General features: G+C 35.2%; 1 protein-coding gene across 2 annotated transcripts in view; it reads left to right on the top strand.

The window, feature by feature from the left end:
* The window catches only part of UHRF2 (ubiquitin like with PHD and ring finger domains 2), an 84048-nt gene that overhangs the window by 37275 nt on the left and 32594 nt on the right, over positions 1–14179 (top strand). For both annotated transcript variants that reach the window (XM_077774849.1, XM_077774841.1), the window contains exon 4: positions 1163–1381. In XM_077774849.1, the coding sequence (XP_077630975.1) occupies positions 1163–1381 (219 nt within the window). The remainder of the gene's footprint in view (positions 1–1162; positions 1382–14179) is intronic.

Raw genomic sequence — 14179 nt, 5'->3', positions numbered from 1 at the left:
AAATCAATTGCCAGGCCTCATTCCCAGATTATCTGACTCATTAGATCCAAAGTGGAGCCTAAGAATTTGTATTTATCACATGTTCCCAGATGATGTTGACTCTGTTGATCATGCTTCGAGAAACACCATTATATTATAGTAGTTTGGCCTACCCAAAAGATTGAGCTTTCCAAGAGTAAGAACCAGACATTATTCATTTCTTTGTCCCCCTACTCCCAATCAATACATAAAGGCCACAGGTCTTAAATTTTAGAAACCATTACAGACTGTTACATTGCTGTCTTTGGCCTGTTGATACCAGAAATAAGGACTGAAAATTTAGAAAACTTCTAAAGCTTTAGGTTGAGATCAGTTTTGTTTTTTTATGTTAAGCTTACCATTAGAAGCACAAAATCAAGATTCTGCTAGAATCTTCACACAGTTCCACTTTCTGATATGTACAAGTTTTTTTTTTGTTTTTTTTTTTTGCCATTACTAGACTACATGACTACATGTAAGAACTAGAATTTTACCTCTCTTCCTGGAAAAATGGAAGCTATTGGAACTTACTAAGTTCATATTCTTACATGTCTGAAGCAAATGGCAGGTCTTGAACTGATTTGAAGTTCAGGAAGAGGTCAACATCTAGTCCTGTTAAAGTTTTTTAAAAATATTTACTTATTTTTGAGAGAGAGACACACACACACACAGAGCATGAGTTGGGGGAGGGGGTTGGGAAGGCAGAGAGAGAGGGAGAGAGTGGGGGAGAGAGAGAGAGAGCGAGAGGGAGGGAGAATCTGAAACAGGCTCCAGGTCCTGAGTTCTCAGCACAGAGCCTGATGCAGGGCTTGAACTCATGAACTGTGAGATTATAACCTGAGCCAAAGTTGGATGCTCAACTGACTGAGCCACCCAGGTGCCCACTGTTAAAGTAATTCTTAAGCTTAGATTAAGAAAACACAGCAAGAAGAACTTGTGTTTTTTATCTTCTCCTACCGCACCCCTCAAGCTAGCAAAGAATGCCTTACTAAAATTTTAGGAAGAACTTTATTCTGGCAATTAAAATCATGAAAAAATGTCATTTAAGTTAAGAATGATTTGATTTTTATATATGTTGCATATAGTTTTAGTCTTTGGTAGTAATCATAAGCAGCGTATGATTCTTCTCTTTTTCTCTCCTCAGATATCCAGAAAGTGGTACTGTAGAAATAAATGTCAAGGATCTTCGACCACGAGCTAGAACTAATTTGAAATGGAATGAACTAAATGTTGGTGATGTGGTAATGGTTAATTACTCTGTAGAAAATCCTAGTAACAGAGGATTTTGGTTTGATGCAGAAATTACTGCACTGAAGACCATCTCAAGAACCAAAAAAGAACTTCGTGTGAATATTATCTTAGGGTAAGATTCTCTACACTGATACCTTTTAATTACTGAAGTAATCAAGGAATATAATTCGTAGGTATAATGTACATGTTCCTTAGTAAAAAAGATGGAATCTATGAATGATAAAAAGAATGGCCCTTAAATGTCTATCACTGCTTTAGGGCTGGAGATATTACTTGAAAGCATCTTGGAAATAACTGAGTATTAGAGAAATCCTTGCTCACTTCACAGAGGATCTCTGTTGAATTAGTAGCAGTGAATATCAGCCTAATCAGCTATCTGTAGTACTTGCAAGACTAGCTGAAATTTTCTTTCATAGTAATTTTCTTAAGTTTACAGATTTTAGCAAGCTTAATGAAGAGAATTCAAAATGTAAAATGTCACCCAAAATGCCAAATTACTTAACTGCTATTTCTGTCATTAATTCACTAATTTACTTTTTAAAAAGCCTCTTAAACTGTTTCTAGTTCTTATAATGTTTAAGTAAACAATCTTGTATTATGTATTTTGTGCTTTGCTTTTTCCATAGAATGAATTCTTAGAAGTACATTTCTGTTGAGCATTGGGGATTCTAGAATTACCCTGGCAGTGTGTGTGTATGTTTATATACGTGATCCTGCTTCATAGCAGCCACACTAACATTCTTGTTAAGTTCTGATTAACAGGATTATTATATATAAGATATATTGAGTAGATAATGATTTACGTGTTAAATATAATGGATATGTTATATCTTATAACAAATCTGAGGTTAAACATCTGCTTATTTGATTAGTAATACAAAGTAGGAGTCCGTAAACTACAGCCTACTAGCTACCTGATTTTAGGAAATAGTTTTTGGAATGCCTGTCCATTTACACATTATCTATGGCTATTTTTGTATTCAAAAACATTGTTCAGTATTTGCAATGCATACCATTACAGTAATGTGTAGAGAAAATATCTAAGACTCCCTGGCTTGTGAAATCTAAAGTACTTACTTTCTGACCCTTCATGAAAAAAGTTTACTGACTCCTACGATAAAGAAAAGTAATGTTGTGAGGTGCTGATAATAGCTTATACTTTAGAAAACTGTTTCTGAACTTTCTACAAACACAAGTGTGATTCTGTTGCCAGGTAAAGATGCAACTCACAGACTTCCAAGCAGCTTGAAATTCTGATAAGGGTACAAATCATAAAGAAAAGGAAAAGGCATCTACATAAATTGGTTTTATAGGGAGCCTTATAAGGTACTTGAGTGCAAGAAGTCCAAAACAGCATGTATACATAATAGGAGGTAACAGTACTCCTAGCATAGAGTAGCTCACTATTTAAAAAATTTTCCCTGAGTGATTCTGAAGTACAGTTAGAGTGGAGCACCCTGGCTTTAGGGTCTAGAACTATGACTGAATGGAAATTATAGATAGGCAAACAATTAGAACAATTATGTGATACCTCTCCCAACAGTAAAACCCACTGTCCTGTAATGCATTATGTTCTGTCATTTAAGTTTTTACTGGATGTGTTAGGAACATAAGAGCCAAAAAGCAGCCAGTGTGGTATGTGACTTGTGAATAGGATTTTCCCCCTCCATGTTTAAAAGTCTTTTCTCTTTACGGGAAAGAGTGGATAAATAATCAGAATGAAGGTGTAAATGTATTCTCATGTTGATAGTTTGGGACTTTGACAAACTCTGCTGTTGTGACATTATCTCTGTGTTCCGATGCTTATGTACATTAGTTTCTGTAGGGCACATCTTGTCTAGAAGTAGAATTGCTGGATTGTAGAACTTGTATGTCTTTAATAGATAGGACCAAATATTTGAGTGGCTATATCTCATTACATTTCTATAGCAGTATTAGAGGTCCCATTGCTCTGCGTTCTCATCCACACTTAATTTTGTCAGACTTGAATTTTTGCTAATCAGGTGGGTGTATAATAAAATAGTATATTATGGTTTTGATTTGCATTTCCTTGACTACTAAGGAGATTGATAACCTTATGTTTGTTGGCAATTTAGATATCTTTTGTGAGGACCCTGTTCCAAACATTAATGTTTTGTTGTTAGTAGGTAGTCTGTGTTACTGATTTTTTGTATTACTAGTTTTTTAGGAGTTCTAATTAGCAGGGCTTGACCATTTCAGTTATGCATAGAGAAAATATCTCTGCTTTTATAGCTTTTTTCATGTTTTCAATAATATTCTTAACCTTAAGTTGAGTTTATCAAAAATTTTCCCCTGATGATTATGCATTCTGTGTCTTGCTTAATAAACCTTTTTGGGGTTTGGGAGAGGGTTAGGGGAATGCGTGAAGGTGGTCAAAAGGTACAGACTTACAGTTCCAGGGACTGCATGGTAACTGTAGTTAACAATACTGTATTGTTTATTTGAAAGTTACTGAGAGTAGATCTTAAAAGTTCTCATCACAAAAAGAAAAAATTATAACTATCTGAGGTGGTGGAAGTTCCTTCCTGTGGTAATCGTTTGTATATCTATCAAATCATTATGTTGTATACTTACACGGTATGTGTCAGTTATATCTCAATAAAACATGCAGTCAACAGGGGAGAAACATTTTCTACCCAGAATCCATTATTTAAAAAGCTTTGTGGTTTTATCTTTCTTTAGTAGGTCTTTAATTCATTCAGTGTAGGTTTTTGTGTACAGTGTGAGGGTTTAACTTATCTTAATATATATGGATAAATATATATGGATAATCATTTTTGCTAGCATCGTTTACTAAAAAGTCCATTTTTGGGGGTACCTGGATGGCTCAGTCTGTTGGGTGTCCAACTTCAGGTCAGGTCAGGTCATGATCTTGCAGTTTGTGGAGCTACGTAGCTACGTTTGAGCTACGTGTCGGGTTCTGTGCTGACAGCTCAGAGCCTGGAGCCTGCTTCGGATTCTGTCTCCCTTTCTCTGCCTCTCCCCCACTTGCACTCTGTCTCTCAAAAAATGAATAAACATTAAAAAAAAATTAAGGAGTGCCTGAATGGCTCTATCAATTGGGCGTCTGACTTTGGCTCAGGTCATGATCTCACAGTTTGTGAGTTTGGGCCGCGCTTTGGGTTCCGGGCTGACACTTCAGAGCCTGAAACCTGCCTTAAATTCTGACTCCTTCTCTCTCTGCCCCTCCTCTGCGTTCTCTTTCTCTCTGTCTCTCTCTCAAAGTAAATAAACACTAAAAAATTTTAATTGAAAAAAATAAAAAGCCCATTTTTGAGGGGGAGAGGCTAAAAACAAAAGCTTATTTTTCCCTCATTGATTTTCAATATCCCCTCATATCAAGTGACTATAATTGATGCATCCATCTGATGTCTCTTCTGTACCACGCGTCTATTTTGTATGTCATAATATCGCTTCCTACCTTGCTTTTCAATAGTTCTCTATCTTCTTAGGTCTGTGTGCTTTCATTTGAATTTTCCAAGTCATCTTGGTAATTTAAACATAAAAACCATTGTGAATTTAATACTTACTGTGTTGACTCTAATCCAGCAATGTGCTTGTTCTCTACTTATTTAGGTCTTTAATGTGTTTTTCTCATGTTTTTATTAGGTTGAACCATATACAATGTTTTTGTAGGTTCAAAATAATTGAACGTTGGCAATTATATGGTAGATCCTGATTTAACGCCCTTCAGAGATCTGATCTTATATGGGTCTGTTATCTTTATTTAACTTCAGGTACTACTTGTTATTTCTGTAAATGCTATTTTTACTTCATTTTCCTTTATTGCTGGCATAAAGTAACCTTTGATCATGGATCCAGTAGCCCTACTGGATTTACTAGTTTTAATTTACATGTAGATTTTTGGGGCAATTTTTATGATTATAAATCATGAAATGAATAAAAATTATCATCTATGAATTATGACATTTTTGTCTTTTGATTTCTTTTATTCACCAGCTGCCTTTTAGTATGTTGTTGAAAGGAAGTGATGATAGCAGACATCTTTTTTCTCCTTTATCTCTATGAAAAAAACTTCTAAAATTTCACTAGTAACTATAGTATTTGACATAAGTATTTTGTGGACATGCTGTCCTGGATTTGCTTTGACAATACTTTGTGTGGGATTTTTGCATTGTGTTAATGAGTAAAATTTGCATGTTAATTTTCCTATCTAACTGTCCTTAACAAATTATTCAGATTTTATAAAATAATGAGAATATTCTTTTTCTATCTTTTTTTTTTTTTTAATGTTTTATTTATTTGTAGGAGAGAGAGAGAGAGACAGCGTGAGCAGGGGAGGGTCAGAGAGAGAGGAAGACACAGACTCTGAAACAGGCTCCAGGCTCTGAACTGGCAGTCAGCACAGAGCCGCATGCGGGGCTTGAACCCACGATCCGTGAGATCATGACCTAAGCGAAAGTCGGTCGCTTAACCAACTAAGCCACCCAGGCGCCCCTATTTTTCTATCTTATGGTGGAGTTTTGTTTCCTTTTCTTGAATTTTTGGTAGCACTTCTCAGTAAAGCCTTTTTTCTTTTTGAGAAGGATTTTTATAATTGGTTAATTTCTATAAGGATTATAGGGCAATCCAGATTTTCTACTTCTTGAAGTAGAATTTTATTTTTTAGAACTTGATTTTATCTAAATTTTATTTAAACTTCAGCTTTGATACTCTCTATTGTATTGAAGGTGCAAAGGAAGAAATAAATATAGGACATGATTTTTAATCTGCCTTGGATATTTGTTAAGGGAACTTGGAGTTAAAGTTCATGCTTGTTTCTATTTTTAAACTGTGACTACCAAAAAGTGAATATGCTTAAACTGTCTACTAATCAAATTGTATTTTTAGCTTATCATTCATTTTCTGTTTCTATTTTAGCTTTGAAGAATATTCAGAACAAAAGTTTAGGAGTTTAAATCCATTTTTCAAAATGGATTCAGTTACTATTGTGATGCATATTGCATTTTATACCACATGAAGTTATATTAGTTTAGATGTTTATAAGTGGAATTTAAGGGCACCTGGGTGGCTAAGACAATTAAGTGTCTGACTCTTGGTTTTGGCTCAGGTCATGATCTCAGGGTTTGTGAGATTGAGCCCAAGGTTCAGGCTTGTGCGCTGACAGCAGCGAGCCTGCTTGGGATTCTCTCTCTCCCCGCACCCCTGTCACCCTCCCTTCCCCCTCCCCCACTCATCGTGGGCTCTTTCTCAAATTTTTTTTAACAAAAAAAGCTTAGCCTTTAAAGAAAAAAGTTGAATAAAGAAAAAGTAGAATAAATTTTCCTTAAATAAAGAAAATCCTTTATCTAAAGCTAAAACTAAACTATGGATGTAATTTATTTTCAGTGTCCTTTTCATAGGGCTTTTTACTTAGTAAATTTTATCCAACTTGTTTATCATCACATCTCTTTAGTGATATTCTTATTTATTATTGTACCATTCTTACACACTACAATTTTGGTGTCCGTCTCAAATTATAAATCAAAGTTTACTGTATTTTAACCACAACCATTTAAGCCTCCTTGTGGTGCTTAATCCTATAAACATGCTTCTGCTTCAGAGCCTTTGCTGTTTGCTGTTCCTCTGCCTCGTCTGCTCCACAGATACTTATTTGGCTTGCTCTGTGTCTTGTCTTGGTTCTTTGTTCAGACATCACTTCAAAAGAAGCCTTTCATGTTGTATACAATTATATATGTACATGCAGGGCATAGATTACTTGAATTGTTTCCTTACTCTTTCTTTGTAGTATTATCACCTGAGATTTATCTCTCTTGACCTACTTGTAGTAGTTTCCTGTTGTTACTGCAACAAATTCATAAATGTAGTGGCTTAAATAGTAAAACTTATCATTTCACAGTTCTGTAAGTCACAAGTCTTATATGAATTTCACTGGACTAAAATCAAAGTGTTAGCAGAGATGTGTCCCTTTTTGGAGACTTTAAAGGAGAATCTGTTTCCTTGCTTTTTCCAGATTTTAGAGGCCTCCCAATCCCATGGCCTACTTCCTCTCTTTCTAACGTTACGTGTCTACTTTTAAGTTCCCCTGTAATTACCTTGGGCCTACCTGGTTAATCCTATTTCAAGGTCATTAACTTAATGATGTCTACAAAGTCCCTTTTACCATGTAGCATAATATTCATGTGTTCCCATACTTAAGACATAGATATCTTTGGCACCCATTATTCTGTCTGTTATACCACTGAAATGTTAATGCCTTGACTTTTTTTGGCTGCTGTGTGCCAGGCCCTGTTCTAGGCACTAGTTATAGTGAGTATTCAGTAAATAGATTATTTCACAGAATCAGAGATTAACAGTTTTTTTATTTTAACACCTCAAATTAAGATATTTTAAAATTGCTATTGCTTGGAAGTTGGGTTCTTTAAGAGATTGAGTTTGCTTCTGCTAGGCATCTTGGAGTGCCATCTAGTTAAAAATTAAATTCTTTGCTTGAGCTTCTTTAGACCACACAAGTAGTATGAATTCATATTTGCAAATCTGCATGAATTATACCTTGTAGTTACTGGGATACTTTTTCTCCTTATACCCACTGATAACATTAAAATAGTCATGTTTATTTTCTGTCTCTACCTTCAAGGTGGTTTATTTACCATTTATCTTAAACTGTGAGAAGAGCTTTTTGGTGTCCTAGCTTTATTTGAGGGTCCTTCTCAGACATCTCATCTCAGATTTTTTTCTTTTTTATTATTTCATAAAATAGTGTGTCATATAGTTGTTGTCTTCCATATGGAGTCCTAACTTTGGGGGTTCTTCTTAGACTACTCCATTGCAGGCCAAGTTCTTTCTTGGTAGTAGATAAAATAATGCATTTTATAATTATTGGTTTATTAGATTCAGTGAAATATGTTATTTCTTGAAGGAATATTCATGTTTTTTTGTGATTTACAGCTTCATCAGTTTTGTGCAGAGGAAATGGGTATGGTAAGCCTTCAACTGAAATGATAGATAAATGAAAAAGTGATTCTAGTTTTGAACCTGTTTTTGTGATATTTATTGAGGCATCTAATGAAGTACATGGAAAGTTTCTGTTTGCAGGTAGGATGGAATAGCTGGCAGTAGATTAGCATTTTCACTTAAAACAACTAGAAGAGCCAGCTTAAATAACATTATCACCTGTTATGTTAATGACAGCAGAAAGGCAAGAACTAACAGAGTGTATGGCTCTGGAATGGGAAGAACCTTAGAAGGCAGTTGGTTTTTGTAGTTGCTTTTTGCCCTGGGAACTCTTGCTAATTATGGATGTAGAGCAGATCTGGTGGAAAGCAGCTGAGGGCAGGGTGGAGACAGAGCTTTTGGCAGATGTTTGGATGTTTCAAGCATATGGCCTGTTTTCCTCACATTACTTTTGCTAAATACTGGAGGTTTGTGGGGCAGGAGGCTAAAAATATAAGTAAAAAGCACAGTGAAATTCTCAGTAGTCTTATAAAGCAAACAGATTTTAGGATCACTGGTTGAAATGGTCCCACAGAATATACAAAAGCTCTTAGTTGAAAACTGGATGGCTAAGACAAATATGTAGACTAAATCTTGTAAACAAGACTTGCCTCAGCATAGTCGCTGAATAAAATGTTAAATCACCACAGTATCTTCCCAGCACAAGAAAAATTGGTCTGACACCTCCTCTAATGTTTTATAACTTACATTGTTGAATTCGTTGGTTTGGTTTGATAACATCTTTTTCTTGGCTTCATTTTTTATAATCTGTTTTCATTAGAACTGTATTTCTAAGTTGAGAATTTTTTATCTGTGTTTTCAGGTGCTGTTCCACTGTGTTCTAGCATACATTGTTTCTGATAGAAATGTGGCTTATATTCCTTTTGTTTTTATCTTTAATTTTCAGCAGCATTATTGCAATATGCCATTGTATTTTCTTTATATTTATATAGCCATGGAACCAAAAGTATGCTACCAAAAGACAGGGCCACATAATCAAAAACCAGAAGAAAAGCCAACAATAAAAATGGACCCATAGGTGGTGTTGATAATTCAATATGCTCAAGAAGATAGATGAGAAGATGGAGAATTTCAACTGAGAATTGGAATCTATTAAAAAATCACCTGGGGGGCACCTGGGGGGCTCAGTCAGTTGGGCGACTGACTTTGGCTCAGGTCACAATCTCATGGTTTGTGGTTCGAGCCCCGCGTCGGGCTCTGTGCTGACAGCTAGCTCAGAGCCTGGAGCCTGTCTTCGGATTCTGTGTCTCTCTCTCTCTCTCTTTCTGTCTCAGAAATAAATAAAACAATAAAAAAAAATTTAAAAGAATCACCTGGAGTGTATAAAATAATTACTCTAGAGCTGAATAAAACAGTATCTGAAACTAAGACTTTATTAGATTGGCTTAATAGCGGAAGATAGGAGTAATAGACAAGTCATTGAAAAATATCAAAACTAAAACATGGAAAAAAATTATGAGAAACCACACAGTAAAGACTGCTGGACACATGCGACCTGGCAAAAACTTTGCATTACATCTATTTGTAGTTCCCAAAGAAGAGAAAGGTGAAAGCAATATTTGAAAACCTAATAACTAGAATTTTCAAAAATGAGAGAAGATAGCCCAGATTGAGGCCCTGTGAACCCTAACCAGGATAAATATAAAGAAAACATAGTGGCATATTGCAATAATGCTGCTGAAAACTGAAGATAAAAATGAACATGAGCTGAGTTTTCATCAGAAACCATGTAAGCTAGAACACAATGGAGCAACATTTGAAAACACTGATTAAAAAAAATTAGAAATACATTTCTAATGAAAATAGATTACAAGAAATGAAGCAAGACAAAGATGTTATCAAACCAAACTGAAGAATCCAAACTCTTTTGCGACTGCTGGTAAGAATGCAAACTGGTACAGCCATTCTGGAAAGTAGATGGAGGTTCCTCAAAAAATTAAAAGTAGAACCACCCTACAACCCAGCAGGTGTACTACTAGGTATTTATCCAAAGGAGTCAGGTGTCTGTTTCAGAGGGGCATGTGCACCCCAGTGTTTATAGCAGTGACAATGACAATAGCCAAAGTATGAAAAGAGCCCAAATGTCCATTGACAGATGAATGCATAAAAATGTGGCATATATTACTCAGCATTTAAAAAGAATGAAATCTTACCATTTGAAATAATGTGGATGGAACTAGAGTATATTGTGCTAAGTGAAATATGTCAGTCTGAGAAAGATAAATATCATACGACTTCACTCATATGTGGAATTTAAGATACAAAACAAATGAACATGAGGGAAGGGAAGCAAAAATAATATAAAAACAGGGAGGGGGACAAAACACAAGAGATTCTTAAATACAGAGAACAAACTGAGGGTTGCTGGAAGGGTTATGGGTGGGGGAATGGGCTAAATGGGCAAAGGGAGTTAAGGAGAACACTTATTGGGATGAGCATTGGGTGTTATATATAGCAGATGAATCAGTGGATTCTGCTCCTGAAATCATTATTGCACTATATGCTAACTAACTTGGATGTAAATTTAAAAATAAAATTTTAAAAAATTTTTAAAAAGGCATAAAGAAACACACCAAACCTACGAATCCAATACCAACACATCTGTACTAAAAGAAATACTGAAGAGAATTCTGTAAGCAGAAGGAAGGTGATCTCAGATAGAAACATGAAATACAGGAAAGAATTAAAAAACACAGGAAGGGTAACTATATGAGTAAGTCCAAATAAACTGTTCACAACACACAGTAGTAGTGAAGTTTAAAATATGTAGAATTAAAATGCATGACAGCCATGCAAAAGATGGAAGTTGATAAATGAAGCTATGAAATTCTGATATGATCAGAGAAGTAGTGAAGTAAAACTTAAAAGTAGATTGGTTTCTTGGGTTTGTTTACCTGGTATATTCTCTGACAACCACCACATTAAAGTAATATCTTAATACATAATTAAATATAATTATTAAAATATTAACCAAATTAATAGGGTAAAATGGAGTAATTATTAGAATAATTCAAAATAAAGCAATCAAGAAGAGTAAAAGAAACAAAAAAGTAGATAAAATAGAAAACATATAGTAAAATGGTAGAAACAAACCCAGCTATGTCAGCCATCATATTAACCATATGTGAGCTAAACATTACAGTTGCAAAGATCAACAGATGAGATCAAAACAAAAACAAAACCCATATGCTGCTTATAGGAAAGACTCCTTAAATGTGAAGTCACACAAGTTGAAATTACAAGGAAAAATGGAATTCTAGAAAGATGACAACAGCATAGATTTTTAATCTCCCTAGATATTCTTATACAAACATGTAGAGCAACTAAAATATCTAATCGAAAACTCATGGGCAACATTTATAACCATTCAGGGAGTTGTGGTATCCCCTGAAAACACCAAAATAGCTGGTGGGATAAACAGCTGATGGCTATAAGACCTGTATGGTATCAGTAGCTGTGCAAGAGGTAGGAGAGGGTAACTACAGCTATGTGATGAACCCATGCACTCTGAAATAATAAAACTAGTTCAGCAAGCTCTTTTGAGAATGACAGCAATAGTGTCCATCTTTCAAAATAACCTCCTGTGATTCTTCCTTCCTGGTGTTCACACTTTGCATAGTTCCTTTCCACATTTTACTTAGGGTTACTCATTTGGCCAATAGAATATGGCAGAAGTGATGGTATACCACTTGTAAGATACGGTTATAAAAACATTGAAGCTTCCATTTTGGGTTCTCTCGGATCACTTCCTTTGAGGGAAGCTAGCTGTGTTGTGAGGATTCACATATCCTCGTGGTCTTGCCCTAGTTGAGCCTTTAGATCAGCCTGCAACTGTGGTCAACAGCTTGACTGAAACCTAGTGCAAGATCTTGAGCTGAAACTACCCAGCTAAGCTGCTTCCAAATTCCTAAATTGCAGAAACTGTGAGATAATTTTTGTCTTAAGCTGCTAGTTTTGGGGTGATTTGTTATGTGACAACAGAGCTAATATAGCAACTGAAGCTAATGAGGTATACACACCAGTTTAGATGAATATGAGCAGTTTGCAGTAAGATTTTAAAGGGATTAGAGTCCAGCAAGCTCTCGCAATTATTTAGCTAAAACTATTCCAAGGCAGAGTCCCATACAGAAAAGAAATGACTGGAAATGCAATCCAAACTGAATAGGGTAGGGACAATAAAGACAAAAGAAAAAGGTTTCAGTTAAAAATCAGAAAGGAGAATAGAGCCAGGAAATTTCAGTAAGTAAGCTTCCATTGTGCCTTTTTAAAAAAATAATTTGAGGCATAATTTACATAGAGCAATGTGTATTATATATTTTAAGTGAATATTGGCAAGTGTATGTACCTGTGCCACCACTGTGATCAAGATATAGAACGTTTTTATCACCCCAAAAAGTTCCTTTGGGTTCCCTTAGAATCTTCACCACTACCCTTAGCCCTGGCCCCAGACAACTACTCATTTGCTTTCTATTAGATTAGATTTTAGCTGCTATAATTTTGAATTCTTCTTCAAAAATATCAATTAAAAAAAGTAAGTTCTACAGAACTCTATCGCATTGAACTAGTAAAGCTAAGTGAAATTATACCCTCTAAAGGTTCAAGAGATTTATTAAAAGAAAGCGAGGGGGAGGTGGAAGGAAGGAAGGAAGGGAGGGAGGAAAGAAAAGCCTTGATGTCAAATATGTAAAAAGGAAAAAAAAAGGAATGAAGATAACAGCCTTTCAAGGAAAGAATCCCAGAAAGACGTGCATGCGTCAAGAAAAGATGAACCAGGGGCGCCTGGGTGGCTTAGTCGGTTNAAAAAAAAAAAAAAAAAAAAAGAAGAACCAAAGATTTTAAGTCTGGCTTTCGGAATAAAGGCTGAAGATGAATCATATGAATCATGAATGATTATATGATCTGACATCAGAGCTATAACTGTAAGATACGGGAGGAAATAAAGAATTTTAAATTATGTATTTTCAGTAATATAATTAGTAAGAGTGTCTTGTGTGTAATGTCTGGTAAATTAAAGAAGTATTTGTAGCATTCTAAGTTAGGTATCCTGGTGTCTTTGATAACTAGTATTTTCTGATTGGGGGAGAAAGGAGAAACATTCATAACTGTTTTTTAAAAAGTAAATTTACCTTTAGTTCTGAATTTGAGCAAAGTATTTATATGAACTCATGAAGTATTTTGTACATGTATTCATGTGTATGTTTAAAGTTTATAGCCCTGTCCAATGAAGAAGCTTAGAAACAGTGATCAATACAGTTGCAAAAAGCTTTTTTAGTGCCTGAAGTATGGTCTTGAAATATTACTTCCACCTAAAAGAAATGAGGCTTCCTTATAGATAGAGCTCCAGGCTAGAGGCAGAAAATGTACAAGATGAACTTGGAATATCTTATCTTATGGAAAACAAAGACCTCTAATTTCTTGGCAGAAAGATTTGGGAGTAAACTGGAAGTTCCTCTTGGCCAAAGATGAGACAGTTTGAACATTGACCAGGGAAATAACTGTAGTAGATTGAAACTCCTCAAATATGTATGTGCATTCCTAGTAGTATAGATACTCATTGGTCATCTATGCAGGGAACTATTTCTTTTTAAAGTTCTCTGTCTGACATGGGAATCAAAGTGATGCTGGCTTTGTAAAATGAGTCCGGAAGTTTTCCTTTGATTTCTGTTTTTTGGAATAGCTTGAGAAGAATGGGTATTAATTTTGTTTAAATGTCTGGTACAATTCCCCAGGGAAGCCATCTGGCCCAGGGCTCTTATTTGTTGGAAGATTTTTGATAACTGATTCAATTTCTTCACTAGTTATGGGGTGATGGGCATGGAGGAGAGCACTTGTGGGGAGGAGCACTGGGTTTTATATGGAAACCAACTTGACAATAAACTATTAAAAAATAAATAAAAATTAAAAATTTTTTTAA

Source organism: Crocuta crocuta, unplaced genomic scaffold (assembly GCF_008692635.1).
Source record: "Crocuta crocuta isolate KB4526 unplaced genomic scaffold, BGI_CrCroc_1.0 scaffold251, whole genome shotgun sequence".
Classification (NCBI taxonomy): domain Eukaryota; kingdom Metazoa; phylum Chordata; class Mammalia; order Carnivora; family Hyaenidae; genus Crocuta; species Crocuta crocuta.
Note: the sequence above shows the minus strand (reverse complement) of the source record. Positions and strands in the feature narration are given on the sequence as shown.